Source organism: Piliocolobus tephrosceles, chromosome 19, assembly GCF_002776525.5.
Source record: "Piliocolobus tephrosceles isolate RC106 chromosome 19, ASM277652v3, whole genome shotgun sequence".
NCBI lineage: Eukaryota > Metazoa > Chordata > Mammalia > Primates > Cercopithecidae > Piliocolobus > Piliocolobus tephrosceles.
The window spans coordinates 18213087-18226867 of record NC_045452.1 but is presented as its reverse complement, the minus strand read 5'-3'; the positions used below and the strand labels follow the sequence as shown (position 1 = coordinate 18226867).

General features: G+C 52.0%; 1 protein-coding gene across 3 annotated transcripts in view; it reads left to right on the top strand.

Annotated features, from left to right (window-relative positions):
• Positions 1–2804: 2804 nt before the first annotated feature.
• The window catches only part of FOXRED2 (FAD dependent oxidoreductase domain containing 2), a 21745-nt gene continuing 10768 nt past the window's right edge, over positions 2805–13781 (top strand). For all 3 annotated transcript variants that reach the window (XR_002733593.1, XM_023222087.2, XM_023222088.1), the window contains exons 1-5: positions 2805–3979; positions 5109–5360; positions 5507–5776; positions 8530–8696; positions 12760–12925. Coding sequence is in view for 2 of the 3 variants with exons in the window: in XM_023222087.2 (XP_023077855.1) it covers positions 3453–3979; positions 5109–5360; positions 5507–5776; positions 8530–8696; positions 12760–12925 (1382 nt within the window). In the remaining variant the exon portion in view is untranslated. The remainder of the gene's footprint in view (positions 3980–5108; positions 5361–5506; positions 5777–8529; positions 8697–12759; positions 12926–13781) is intronic.

Sequence of the window (13781 nt, the reverse complement as noted above, 5' to 3'; positions counted from 1 at the left end):
CACTGGGAGGAGCTGGAGTGCAGAGCGCTAGTACAGCGCAGAGAAGGGCGTGGATGAGGTGGCGCTGCTGCGCATGAGGGAGGCTGCCATGGAGAGTTTGATGGATGTCCCACTGGCTGATTGTGTAATGGTTTGTGAATTGTTTTTAAGCTTGGCTTGGGCTGTGCCAGTCTCAGGCCTGTCCCTACAGAGCAACGTGTCATAAGACCTCTGGATGTTTAGGATATGTAAACTTTTTTTTTTTTTTTGAGACGGAGTCTCACTTTGTCACCCAGGCTGGAGTGCAGTAGCATGATCTCAGCTCACTGCAACCTCTGCCTCCCAGGTTGAAACCATCCTCCTGCCTCAGCCCCCCCAGTAGCTGGGATTACAGGCATGCACCACCATGCCTGGCTAATTTTTGTATTTTTAGTAGAGAGAGGGTTTGGCCATACTGGCCAGGCTGGTCTTGAACTCCTGACCTCAGGTGATCCACCCGCCTTGGCCTCCCAAAGTGCTGGGACTACAGGCGTGAGCCACCACACCCAGCCGAGGGTATGTAAATTTCTGTATAAGTGGACGTTCTGTTCTGGACACTTTATGGAGTAATTACCCTGCTAGGTGTTAATGCTGAGCTTTCTGTAGTATCTAAGCCTCATACAGAAGTGTGATGCTGGCAGGAGTAGTACCATTGTAGAGGTGAGGAAACAGGCATGGTGGCTCAAACCTCTAATCCCAACACTTTGGGAGGCCAAGGCAGAAGTATCACTTTAGCCTAGGAGTTTGAGACCAGCCTGGGTAACACAGGGAGACTAGGCCCTGTCTCCACAAAAAAAATAAATAAATAAACTATTAGCCAGTCATGGTGCTTCCACCTGTGGTCCCAGCTACTCAGGAGGCTCAGGTGGGAGGAGTGCTTGAGCCCAGGAGTTCAAGGCTGCAGTGAGCTATGATCACACCACTGCACTCCAGTGTAAGTGACAGAAGGAGACCCTTTATCCAAAAAAAATCCTAGCACTTTGGGAGGCTGAAGCAGGATCGTGTGAGCCTGGGAGGTTAGGGCTGCAGTGAGCCATGATTGTGTCACTGCACAATCCAGCCTGGGTTACAGTAAGACTCTGTCTCAAAAAGAAAGAAGACGTCCCTACTTTATTTTTGGCAAAGTATTTTGCCTAACCTCTCTGGCTCCAGTGCTTATTCAATAAATGCCTGAACTTCCGTATGTCAGATACTGGACAATTTCTGCTCTGAGGGAGCTTTTCTCTGATGTTGACACAGACTGAAGAAATTAAATGACATTCCGCTGGCCGCGGTGGCTCACGCCTGTAATCCCAGCACTTTGGGAGGCCGAGGTGGGCGGATCACGAGGTCAGGAGATGGAGACCATCCTGGCTAACACAGTGAAACCCCGTCTCTACTAAAAATATAAAAAATTAGCCAGGCGTGGTGGCAGTCGCCTGTAGTCCCAGCTACTCGGGAGGCTGAGGCAGGAGAAAGGCGTGAGCCCGGGAGGCGGAGCTTGCAGTGAGCCAAGATCCCACCACTGCACTCCAGCCTGGGCGACAGAGTGAGACTCCGTCTCAAAGAAAAAAAAAAGTAAATGACATTCTTTGGTAGGTACTTGTAGGCCTGAGCGGTCAGGGAAGTTTTTCTAAGGAGTCCCCAGCTATGATGTTTAATTAAAAGAATCTTGGCCGGGCGCGGTGGCTCACGCCTGTAATCCCAGCACTTTGGGAGGCCGAGACGGGCAGATCACGAGGTCAGGAGATCAAGACCATCCTGGCTAACACGGTGAAATCCCGTCTCTACTAAAAAAAAAAAAATACAAAAAAAACTAGCCGGGCGTAGTGGCGGGCGTCTGTAGTCCCAGCTACTCGGGAGGCTGAGGCAGGAGAATGGCGTAAACCCGGGAGGCGGAGCTTGCAGTGAGCTGAGATCTCGCCACCGCACTCCAGCCTGGGAGACTGAGTGAGACTCCGTCTCAAAAAAAGAAAAAGAAAAAAAAGAATCTCCAGCCATGCAAAGCTGCAAGCTCGCAGTTCTTTCCACCTGCCCTTACCACAAGAACACTCAGCCCCCATTTCACTGGACTTTGAAGGTTCCTACGCTGACCTCGTATTTCTTCCCATGTAAATCTCATGCAGGGGCTACATGCCACCCCTGGGAAGCCAACCTTGATCAACTAGTTCACGTTATCTCCCTCCTGCCATTTATCTTGCCTCCACTGAGTTTTAATTCCAGGCTCCACTTCCTGTGATTGCAAACATATCCCTTCATCCCTATGTCTCCATTTGACCAGTCAGCTACCAAACGTCGGAAACAATGCCTTGCCCGCCTCTCCTGTTTGGTGGAAGATCAAGACAGTCGTGTATGTTACTTGGTAAGCAGTACATTGAGTCACTGTAGCAAACGCTTGTTAATTGGCTTATCCGTCCTGGTTCCACCACGCTGGTTTTCAGTCCCACAAAACTGGGTAGGCCAACTAGTTTTAGTGTTTGGCTACATTCATGGAATATGAGAGGTAGGATTAGCTCCAAAAATCACGTGCTCCCCTCCCTCCGTGTAGAGAGGCACATTTTAAAAAGAAGGACCCAGTTCCCCATCCCGGATCTCAAGACCTTCCACCCTAGCTGGTGCGCGCCCGCCCCAGGCCCCTCTGCCAGCCCCCGGAGCAGCGCACGCACGACGGGCCCGCCTCTCCCGCGCACCGGGCCCGGTACCGGCAGCCAGCCAACTTGTCCCAGCGTGCTGCGCGCTGCGCACGTGACCCCGCCCCCTGCCATTGGTCCGGGCGCGAGGGGCGGGGCCGCCGTGGAGCGAGCGAGCCAAGCGCGGCCTCATTAGACCACAGGCTGCAGTCGGAGCGTCTGGGAGGTTCGCGCGCTTCTAGGGGGTCGGTTGGAGGCGGGGAGGCCGGAGCTGCGGGCGTGGGGACCTGGCGGCTCCTGAAGCGCAAGCTGGCGGGCAGCAGGTGTGCGGGGCATCCCTGTCACGTGGCCGAACAGCCTGGGGAGCGCGGAGCCTGGCAGGGGGCGGGGCGCACGCAGGCCACACCCCCTTCAGACTCCAGCCTTGGCATTGGAGAGGGGCCAAGACGAAGTGCACCTCTGGAAGGTCCAACGTGAAGGGTGGTTCAAAGGAGTATTGGGCACCCTCAAATTAGGGGAAAACTGGGGAGTACCCTCTCCTTCCCCAGGGCGGAGGTTACTACAATTATAAGCGGGGAGCCGGTGCCCCTGAGGAAGGAGATCCTGAATGAGATTAAGATGGAGGGGCTTGGGATTCCGGGGAGCCCCAGGTCTCAGCTTGAAACGGTGGAGTCTGGGCAAATGAGCTGTGAGGACCGTGGCTTCTGGGCCTGGCACTGACCCAGATTGCAGTGAGAGTTCCCGCAGGCCCCGCCTTTTTCTGGGCCTCGTGTCTCCCGGCCGCCCGGCCGGGTGCGAGGCCTTACCCCTCTGGTCTGCTGCAGGATGGGCCTCTCCGCTGTGGCCCCGCTGTGGGGCCCCCCGGGGCTGCTCCTGGCCATCGCCCTGCACCCAGCGCTGTCGGTACCCCCGCGCCGGGACTACTGCGTGCTGGGCGCTGGGCCCGCGGGCCTGCAGATGGCCTACTTCCTGCAGCGCGCTGGACGCGACTATGAAGTGTTCGAGCGCTCCCGGCAGCCCGGCAGCTTCTTCACGCGCTACCCGCGGCACCGCAAGCTCATCAGCATCAACAAGCGGTACACTGGCAAGGCTAACGCCGAGTTCAACCTCCGCCACGACTGGAACTCTCTGCTCAGCCACGACCCCCGGCTGCTCTTCAGACACTACTCACGTGCCTACTTCCCCGACGCCCGCGACATGGTGCGCTACCTGGGTGACTTCGCGGACACACTGGGGCTCCGTATCCAGTACAACACCACCATCGCCCACGTCACTCTGGACAAGGACCGACGGGCCTGGAATGGCCACTACTTCATCCTAACCGACCAGAAGGGCCAGGTGCACCAGTGCAGGTAAGGCCTGTGCCTGAGCTCACCTGCAGAAGCTGGGACCTTCCCCACACGAACCACACACCTTGATTGGCCAATAGGTGTGGGAGGAATGGAAGAAAATGGGTATTTCGCTTTTTTTTTTTTTTTTTTTGAGACGGAGTCTCACTCTGTCACCCAGGCTGGAGTGCAGTGGCATGAGCTCGGCTCACTGCAATCTCCGCCTCCCTGGTTCAAGCGATTCTCCTGCCTCAGTCTCCCCAATAGCTGGGACTACAGGCACGCACCACCACAACTGGCTAATTTTTTATATTTTTGGTGGAGATGAGGTTTCACAATGTTGTCCAGGCTGGTCTTGAACTCCTGACCTCAGGAGATCCACCCACCTCAGCCTCCCCAAATGCTGGGATTACAGGTATGAGCCACTGCACCCAGCCTTCGATTCTATTTTTGAAATCTCCCTGTGATCAAAGCATTCTTCTGCAGGCCGGCGGGATCTAAGTCCCCAGCTGCCCTCCCCTGGATGGCGATCCTTACCAATGGAAGGAGCAGGACTTTGAAATCAGGCCTATTATGTGTTTAGACTCTGGCTCTGCTGCCTTTAGGAGCTTTTAGGCCACAGACCTGAAGAGCCTGTGCCTCCTCACCTGTAAAGCAGGCCATGTACCACCTCCGGGTTGCTTGGAGGAGTCAGTAAGATGGTGCACAGACACACTTAGTACAGGGCCTGGTACAGAATTACTTCTCAGTAGATAGATGCATCCGTCAGAGGACTCAGAAAGGGGAAAGTAGAACAGGTTTCCTTTCATCACCAAGGGTGATACCTGGTCTGACTGTTGTGTGCACAGTTAGGTGAATTCTCCCTTTCTCATAATGTCATCTTCTCTCTCACAGGGCAAAATTAACCCCCAGTACAGTGCTAGGGAAAATACTGTGAGCTCAGGGAGAGGCAAGGGCAGAGCCTCTCAAGTGCACTGGGGTGAGCGCGTAAACAAAGGAATGAATTAACAAATGAATGAATGAATGTCCTATTTTCTTTTAGCGGCCAGTGGTTGGAGTGAGGCAGGTGGGTGCGTGGGTCCAGGGAGTGGTTTTCACTTAGTGATCTTATAGCTAAGAGACTAAGCCATCTTTCCTTTGTGCCTGCCTGCAGCGTCCTCCTTGTAGCCACTGGTTTATCAGTCCCCAACCAGGTTGACTTCCCTGGCTCCGAAAACGTGGAGGGTTACGAGTCTGTGTCCATAGACCCTGAGGACTTTATAGGCCAGAATGTGCTGATCCTGGGCCGTGGGAACTCAGCCTTTGAGACGGCAGAGAACATCTTGGGTGTCACAAACTTTATCCACATGCTCAGCCGCTCCCGGGTCCGTCTGTCCTGGGCCACCCACTACGTTGGAGACCTCAGGTAGGCCACATCCCTGCGTGTGTGTTCTGTGCTGGGAGCCCAGAGTGTGGAAAGAGCCTCCCCAACCCTCCCCTGCCCTTCCTGACCCCAGCTGCACTGCCCAGCTTTCCTCTGAGTCTCTCTCCCTGCATTCTCTGTGGGCCCAGAGCCATCAACAATGGCCTGCTGGATACCTACCAGCTGAAGTCCCTGGATGGGCTGCTCGAGTCTGACCTGAGGGATCTGGCCATCCTGAAGGATAGCAAAGGCAAGTTCCATGTCACCCTGAAATTCTTCCTGGAAGAAGCCAGCACCAACCAGAGTGCCGACGCCATCACCCTCCCCCAGGACGACAATGACAACTTTGCCATGCGCGTGCCCTATGACCGGGTCATCCGCTGCCTGGGCTGGAACTTTGACTTCTCCATTTTCAATAAGTGAGTTCCATGCGGGAGGAGGTGGGCTCTCCTAGCAAACCCTCCTGACCCCTCCCTAGGGGAACACAGTGGCTGTTCAGTAGGCTGGCGACAGAGCTCTCAGGACAGCACCCTAAGAATGGATGTGAGTGCTGCCTGGTTTCCCTCCATGACATGAGCTCTCTGACCGTTGAGGGTCCCAGGTGGCCCTGAGGCCCTTGGTCCTGGAGCAGTACCAGCAGATCTTCATCGGCATTGGGAGCCTCCACCTGTGAGATGGAAAGGCGGGCTCAGAGAGAATACCGAGGGGAATTTGCTGGAAGGCAGTGTAGCGTAGTGGCTGAGAGCACAGGTGCGGGAATTGTCTTAAGATTCTCAGTTTGCCAAATCTGTGACCTCGTTGAAAGTTCTTTAACCAGGCTGTGGCCCAGTATCCTCATCTCTAAAATGGGTTTCAAAGTTTCTTTCTCATATGGTTATTGCGAGGATTAACATAAGAATATGCTTGGAGACTGGGTGCAGTGGCTCACACCTATAATCCCAGCACTTAGGGAGGCTGAGACAGGCAGATCACTTGAGGTTAGGAGTTCGAGACCAGCCTGGCCAACATGGTGAAACCCCCATCTGTACTAAAAATATAAAAAAATTAACCAAGCCTGGTGGTGGGTGCCTGTAATCCCAGCTACTTGGGAGGCTGAGGTGGGAGAATCGATGGAACCTGGGAAGCAGAAGTTGCAGTGAGCCAAGATCACGCCACTGCACTCCAGCCTGGGCGACAGAGCGAGACTCCGTCTCAAAATAAGAAGAATGTGCGCAGATGCCAGGCACGGTGGCTCATGGTCTCACACCTGTAATCCCAACAGTTTGGGAGGCCAAGGCGGACGTATTACTTCAGTTCAGGAGTTCAAGACTCGCCTGGGCAACATGGTGAAACCCCATCTCTACAAAAAATACAAAAATTAGCTAGGTGTGTTGACACATGCCTGTGGTCCCAGCTACTCAAGAGGCTGAGGTGGGAGGACTGCTTGAGCCCAGGAGGTCGAGGCTGTGGTGAGCTAAGATCATGCCTCTGCATTCCAGCCTAGGCAACAGAGTGAAACCCTGTCTCAAACAAAAAAAGAGATGGCCGGGCACAGTGGCTCACGCCTGTAATCCCAGCACTTTGGGAGGCCGAGGTGGGCAGATCATGAGGTCAGGAGTCCAAGACCAGCCTGACCAACATAGTGAAACCCCGTCTCTGCCAAAAATACAAAAAATTAGCCGGGCATGGTGGCACGTGCCTGTAATCCCAGCCACTCAGGAGGCTGAGGCAGGAGAATTGCCTGAACCTTGGAGGCGGAGGTTGCAGTGAGCCAAGATTGCGCCATTGTGCGCTCCAGTCCAGGCGACAGTGTGAGATCTCTGTCTCAAAAACAACGAGAGGAGAGAAAGGAGAGAGGGGGGAGAGAGAAAGAAAGGAAAGAAAGTGCTGGGAGCTAGGTGCAATGATGAGTACCTAGCTACTCGGGAGGCTGAGGCAGGAGGATCACTGGAGCCCAGGAGGTCAAGGCTGCAGTGTGCTATGATCGTGCCTGTGAATAGCAGCTGCACTCCAACCTGGGCAACATAATGAGACATAAGAGATAGGGATCTCTTAAAATAAATCAGAGAAAGTACTTGGCATATATCATGTGCACAATAAAATGTTAGTTGCTAAAGTTATTTATCATTGTATCTTGAAGGGCTGTTTTATGAAGCCTAGACTTTAAAGATTGCTGCCAACTACCTCGGGAGGTTTGGTATCAAAGCAATATCCTTCTGACCAAAGCAATATCCTTTGCTTCTGACCAAAGCAATATCCTTCTGACCTGGTCATTTGCCTTCTGACCAGGGTGCAGAAAGACAAAGGAGAAGCTCTTGTGCCTGTCCAGAGCCTCCTTTCCATCGGCCTCCCAAAAGGCTAGGATTACAGACGTGAGCCACTGCACCTGGCCTGACTTCATTGTTTTTTTTTTTGTTTTTGTTTTTTTGTTTTTTTTGAGGTAGTCTCACTCTGTTGCCCAGGCTGGAGTGCAATGGCATAATCTTGGCTCACTGCAACCTCCGCCTCCCAGATTCAAGTGATTCTCCCGCCTCAGCCTCCCAAGTAGCTGGGATTACAGCCATGCACCACCACCCCCAGCTAACTCTTTGTGTATTTTTTCATAAAGGTGGGGTTTCACCATGTTGGCCAGGCTGGTCTCGAACTCCTGACCTTGTGATCCACCCACCTCGGCCTCCCAAAGTGCTGAGATTACAGGAGTGAGCCACCTCGCCCGGCCGACTTCATCTCTTTAAGTGGAGATGATAATACCCATCTGCTAGGGTCATGGTGAGGTTTAAATGAGACGAGAAAAGTAAGGCACTCAGTGCCAGTAATAAGTGCCACTGTAATAAGTGCCTCCTGGCCGGGTGCGGTGGCGCACACCTATCATCCCAGCAGTTTGGGAGGCCGAGGCAGACGGATCACCTAAGGTCAGGACATCGAGACCAGCCTGGCTAACGTGGTGAAACCTTGTCTCTACTAAAAATACAAAAGTGGCTGGGTACAGTGGCAGGTACCTATAATCCCAGCTACTCGGGAGGCTGAGGCAGGAGAATAATTTGAACCCAAGAGGCAGAGGTTACAGTGAGCTGAGATCACGCCATTGTACTCCAGCCTGGGCGACGAGCGAAACTCCATCTCAAAACTAAATAAGTAAATAAGTGCCTCCCACATAGCAGCTATTTTCATCAACAGCGCTTTCCACTGGCAGGTCTCTCCGACTTAACTCGGGAAATGCATTCGGCAAGAAGTACCCTCTAATTCGAGCTAGCTACGAATCCAAAGGAAGCCGGGGTCTGTTTATCCTGGGTACCGCCAGCCACTCAGTGGACTACCGGAAATCTGCTGGGGGCTTCATCCACGGATTCCGATACACAGGTGAGCCCAGCTGAGAAGGCAGAACTGTCCCCAGACAGAACCACTCTCAGCATCCCAGGGCTTATAAATCTACTCCTATGTCCAGAAGCATTAGGGGATTGCTTGTCAGTAGCTCATTGTCATAAATCGTCTTGGGGAAGTGACAGCAGGTTTTTGTGTTCTGAAGACACATCTAGGGAAGTATCAGATAAAGTGTAAAAGTCCACGCCTGTAGTCCTAGCTACTTGGGAGGCTGAGGCAGGAGGATCCCTTGAGTCCAGGAAGTCAAGGTTGCAGTGAGCCGTGATGATGCCACTGCACTCCAGCCTGGGCGACAGAGCAAGATCCGGTCTCAAAAATAAAACCAAGCGTAGGCCGGGTTTTGTGGCTCACGCCTGTAATCTTAGCACTTTGGGAGGCCGAGGCAGGTGGATTGTTTCAGGCCAGGAGTTCAAGACCAGCTTGGGCAACATGGCAAAACCCTGTCTCTACTAAAAATACAAAAATTAGCCAGGCATGGTGATGTATGCCTATAGTCCCAGCTACTCAGGAGGCTGGGGCATGAGAATTGCTTGAACCCCGGAGGTCGAGGTTGCAGTGAGCCAAGATGACACCACTGCACACCAGCCTGGGCAACAGAGTCAGACCCTGTCTCAAAAAAAATTAAAATCAAGCATAAAAGTAGATACATCCGGAAGTGCTATGTTATGTGCCTAAGCCCCAGACAGGTTAAGTATCATGTGTTGGCAGGAACTCTGAGCTTGAAGAATGTGAACCTGGTTCCTCCCCAGCTGGGTGGTCCTAGAGGTGAAGCTTCCAAGCCCCTGATGGACATGCTAACGTCACAGATGGAAATGAGGTGAACTCTCCACCATCATGGGTCCATCGTGAGGGCTAAATAAGGCAATACCTGGCCACCAAGCAGCTATGAAGCTCCGTGCCCATATAGACAATTTGGGTACTGACATATTTCAATAAAAATTGCAATCGGGGCGAGATGCAGTGGCTAACACCTGTAATCCCAGCACTTTGAAGCCGAGGCAGACAGATCACCTGAGGCTGGGCGTTCGAGACCAACCTGACCAACGTGGAGAAACTCTGTCTGTACTAAAAATACAAAATTAGCCGAGTGCAGTGGCGTATGCCTATGATACCAGCTACTCGGGAGGCTGAGGCAGGAGAATCGCTTGAACCCGGGAGGCGGAGGTTACAGTGAGCTGAGATCACACCATTGCACTCCAGCTTGGGCAACAAGAGCAAAACTCTGTCTCAAAAAAAAAAAAAAGAAATTGCAATTGGATTATATCAGTTCTTTTTCAAAACTCTCAGTATCAAGGGTATAAATTTTCTGCTAACTTGAGAATGTTTACAAAGAAAATACTAAAATATGTTTTAAAAACATAATTCTATTTATTGCACTAAAATAATCCCACACCAAAAATTGATATTTGTGATTTTAGGAATAAATGGGAAATAAAAAGGAAGTAAGAGAAATGAATTCACGCATGTTGGGTGACTTCAGTGGGCTGAGCACTGAACACACGACCCTGGCAGGGCTGCCAACACCCCAAAAGGTCGGTGTGAAATCTCCATTTTCCTCAGAGTGTGAAACTCTGAGGCTCAAGAGTTTTCGTGATTTTCTCACCATCATGGGAATTAAACTCCCAAGGCCCAGGTGCTTTCTTGAAAAACACTTTCTACAAAGGTCTTCTCTTCTTTCATAGAAAGCAAACCGGTGCCCTCTCTATGGGGAGGAGTCTCAAATGTTAGATGTGGCCAGGCGTGGTGGGTCACATCTGTCATCCCAGCACTTTGGTAGACTGAGGTGGGCGGATCACCTGAGGGCAGGAGTTTGCGACTAGCCTGGCCAATATGGTGAAATCCTATCTCTAACTAAAATACAAAATTAGCTGGGCATAGTGGCAGGCACCTATAATCCCAACTGCTCGGGAGGCTGAGGCAGGAGAATCACTTGAACCTTGGAGGTGGAGGTTACACTGAGCCAAGCCCACACCATTGCACTCCGGCCTGGGCAAAAAGTGAAACTCTGTCTCAAAAATAAATAAATAAATAAAAATTAGATATTCCCTTTCCTGTGGTTAACCTTCTGAGAAGGACAGGGTATTGGTTGAAATTCACTCAGTGAGGCATACAATATTCAGTTAGGTGAGTCTATTTGAAAGAATGTAGTCAAAATCTTATAGCTGAGCTTTAAAAAATTAGTAGTAGTATTATTTTTTGAGACAGTGTCTTGTCCTTTTTCCCAGGCTGACGTACAATGGCGTCGTCTCAACTCACTGCAGCCTCGACTTCCCAGACTCAGGCCGTCCTCCCACCTCAGCCTTCTGAGTGGCTGGGACTTCAGGCACGCACCACCACACCTAGCTAATTTTGTTGTTTTTATTTTTGTGTGGTAAAGACAAGGTTTTGCCATGTTGCCCAGGCTGGTCTCAAACTCCCAAGCTCAAGCAATCCACCTACCTCAGCCTCCCAGAGTGTTGGGATTACAGGCATGAGCCACCAAGCCTAGCCTGAGCATCAAAAATGTGAAAATATAGGGAACTAGGGGGAGTAATCTTTATATTCTGCCACTCAAAGACATTCAACGTTTATATTTCTTTTTTCTTTTTAAAGACAGTAAGGCAGGCCGGATGTGGTGGCTCATGCCTATAATCCCAGCATTTTGGGGGGCCGAGGCCAGCAGATCAGCTTAGGTCAGGAGTTCGAGACCAGCCTGACCAACATGGTGAAACCCCATCTCTACTAAAAATACAAAAATTAGCCAGGCTTGGTGGCATACACCTGTAATCCCTACTACTTGGGAGGCTGAAGCAGGAGAATCATTTCAATCCAGGAAGCGGAGGTTGCAGTGAGCCAAGATTGCGCCACTGCGCTCCAGCCTGGGCGACAGATTGAGACTCTGTCTCAAAAACAATAATAAAAATGAAGACAGTAAGGTGGACTTTATTCCAGGTTAGAAGACTACAATAATAGGTGTAGGGACCACTGCAGAGGGGTCTTACAGTACGGGCAAAGGATTGGACTCAACTTTGGAAGTCGGTTCCTCCTGGAATCCGGGAGGCAGAGGTTGCAGTGAGCCGAGATCGTGCCACTGCACTCCAGCCTGGGCAACAGAGCAAGACCCTGTCTTAAAAAAAAAAAAATATATATATATATATATATGGCTGGGCGCGGTGGCTCAAGCCTGTAATCCCAGCAGTTTGGGAGGCCGAGACGAACAGATCACGAGGTCAGGAGATCGAGACCATCCTGGCTAACACAGTGAATCCTGGCTAACACAGTGAAACCCTGTCTCTACTAAAAAAAAAAAAAACAAAAACAAAAAGAGCCGGGCAAGGTGGTAGGCGCCCATAGTCCCAGCTACTCAGGAGGCTGAGGCAGGAGAATGGCGTAAACCCGGGAGGCAGAGCTTGCAGTGAGCTGAGATCGCACCACTGCACTCCAGCCTGGGCGACAGAGCGAGACTCCGTCTCAAAAAAATAAAAAATAAAAATAAAATAAAATAAAAAATATTTTAAAAAAAGAACTTAGAGACAGATGGATTTAGGCTGTGAAAGAGAGGGCGAAATCAAAGATTTCCATAGGCACATCTCTGATGGAAACAGAGCTGTGAAGTGGGGAAGGTTTCTGGGGAAGGCTCTGCGTCAGACTTGACGTTCCTCATGTGAGGTGGGGCAAATGGGACTCCCACGTGCAGATGGCCTGAAGCAAGGGCAGATAGACTCTGGCCTGGAGACCAAATCCAGCTGTGCTCACTCCTTTGCCTGTTGTCTTGGCCGCTTTTACACTAGGGGCAGAATTGAGCAGCATCACTGAGTAGTGTATGACCCACAGAGCAGAGAATATGGATTGTCTGGTCCTTTCCAGAACATACCTGCTGACCCAGCTTTAAAGGCAGCTGCCATCTCCTCCCCTCATGTGTTCACCACCTACACATTTGCTCTGGGCCATGCAGACCAGTGTGTATGGCGTTCTCAGGGGTGGATGAGGCCTGGGCATCCCTCCCAGTGACCAGAGATAAAATCGTAAGTGCAGCATCCCTTCCTTCCTCTGGCTGTTCCAGTGCGTGCTGTTCACCGGCTCCTGGAGCACCGCCACCACAGCATCGCCTGGCCTGCCACCGAGCTCCCCATCACACAGCTGACCAGCTCCATCGTGCGGCGCGTGAATGAGGCTTCTGGGCTCTACCAGATGTTCGGTGTGCTGGCCGATGTCATCCTATTGAAGGAGTGAGTAGCCCGCCCCACCCTATTCCCCTCGGCCCAGCTTCCCCCACACACTGCATAGCGCTTCTCTTCCTATTCCAGGTGCGGGGTGCCCAGTTCTTTCCTAAGATGAAGGCTGCTGGGGGGAACATGTCTGTTCTGGGGAAAAACAGTGCTATCAACTCTACAGACAGTCCTATGAGCGGCCATGGGCACATTAGTGAGCCTCTCTGAGCCCTTCTTCCTCATCTGCAAAATGGGGAAATTGTGCCTACCTTGCAGCAAGAAAGGAAGGAGTAAAGGTCACTTGTGGAAAGTGTTTGGCATCACGTGGATGAGCAGTAGTCAGAGGCAGCCGCGTGGATCTCAGAGCTCCCTCAGGCCAGGGCCTTGCCGGCCAGCGTCATCAGAGTCAACTTAGTGATAAGCAGCAGATCACAGAGGATGGACAGTTCCTAAGAAGGAAACGGTGCAGGGCACAGAGGGGTGAGGGGCAAGGAGAGACAGGTGGCAGGGAGAAGCAGGGGAACAACCTTCAGTCAGAGGGAACAGCCCGATCCAAAGGAAGGATATGCTATAGTATACCAGGTTCAGGGACATGCAGGTAGCACAGCTGTACTCTGCACAAAACTCTCGCATCACCCTCCATGCCCCTGCCCCTGTCTTTTTTCTCGAGGCAGAGTCTTGCTCTGTCACCCAGGCTGGAGTGCAGTGGCGTGATCTCGGCTCACTGCAATCTCCACCTCCTGGGTTCAAGCAATTCTCCTGCCTCAGCCTCCCAAGTAGCTGGGATTACAGGCACCCGCCACCATGCCCGGCTAATTGACTCAGAGTCTCTCTGTGTCTTGCCCAGGCTGCAGTGAGCCAAGATCACACCACT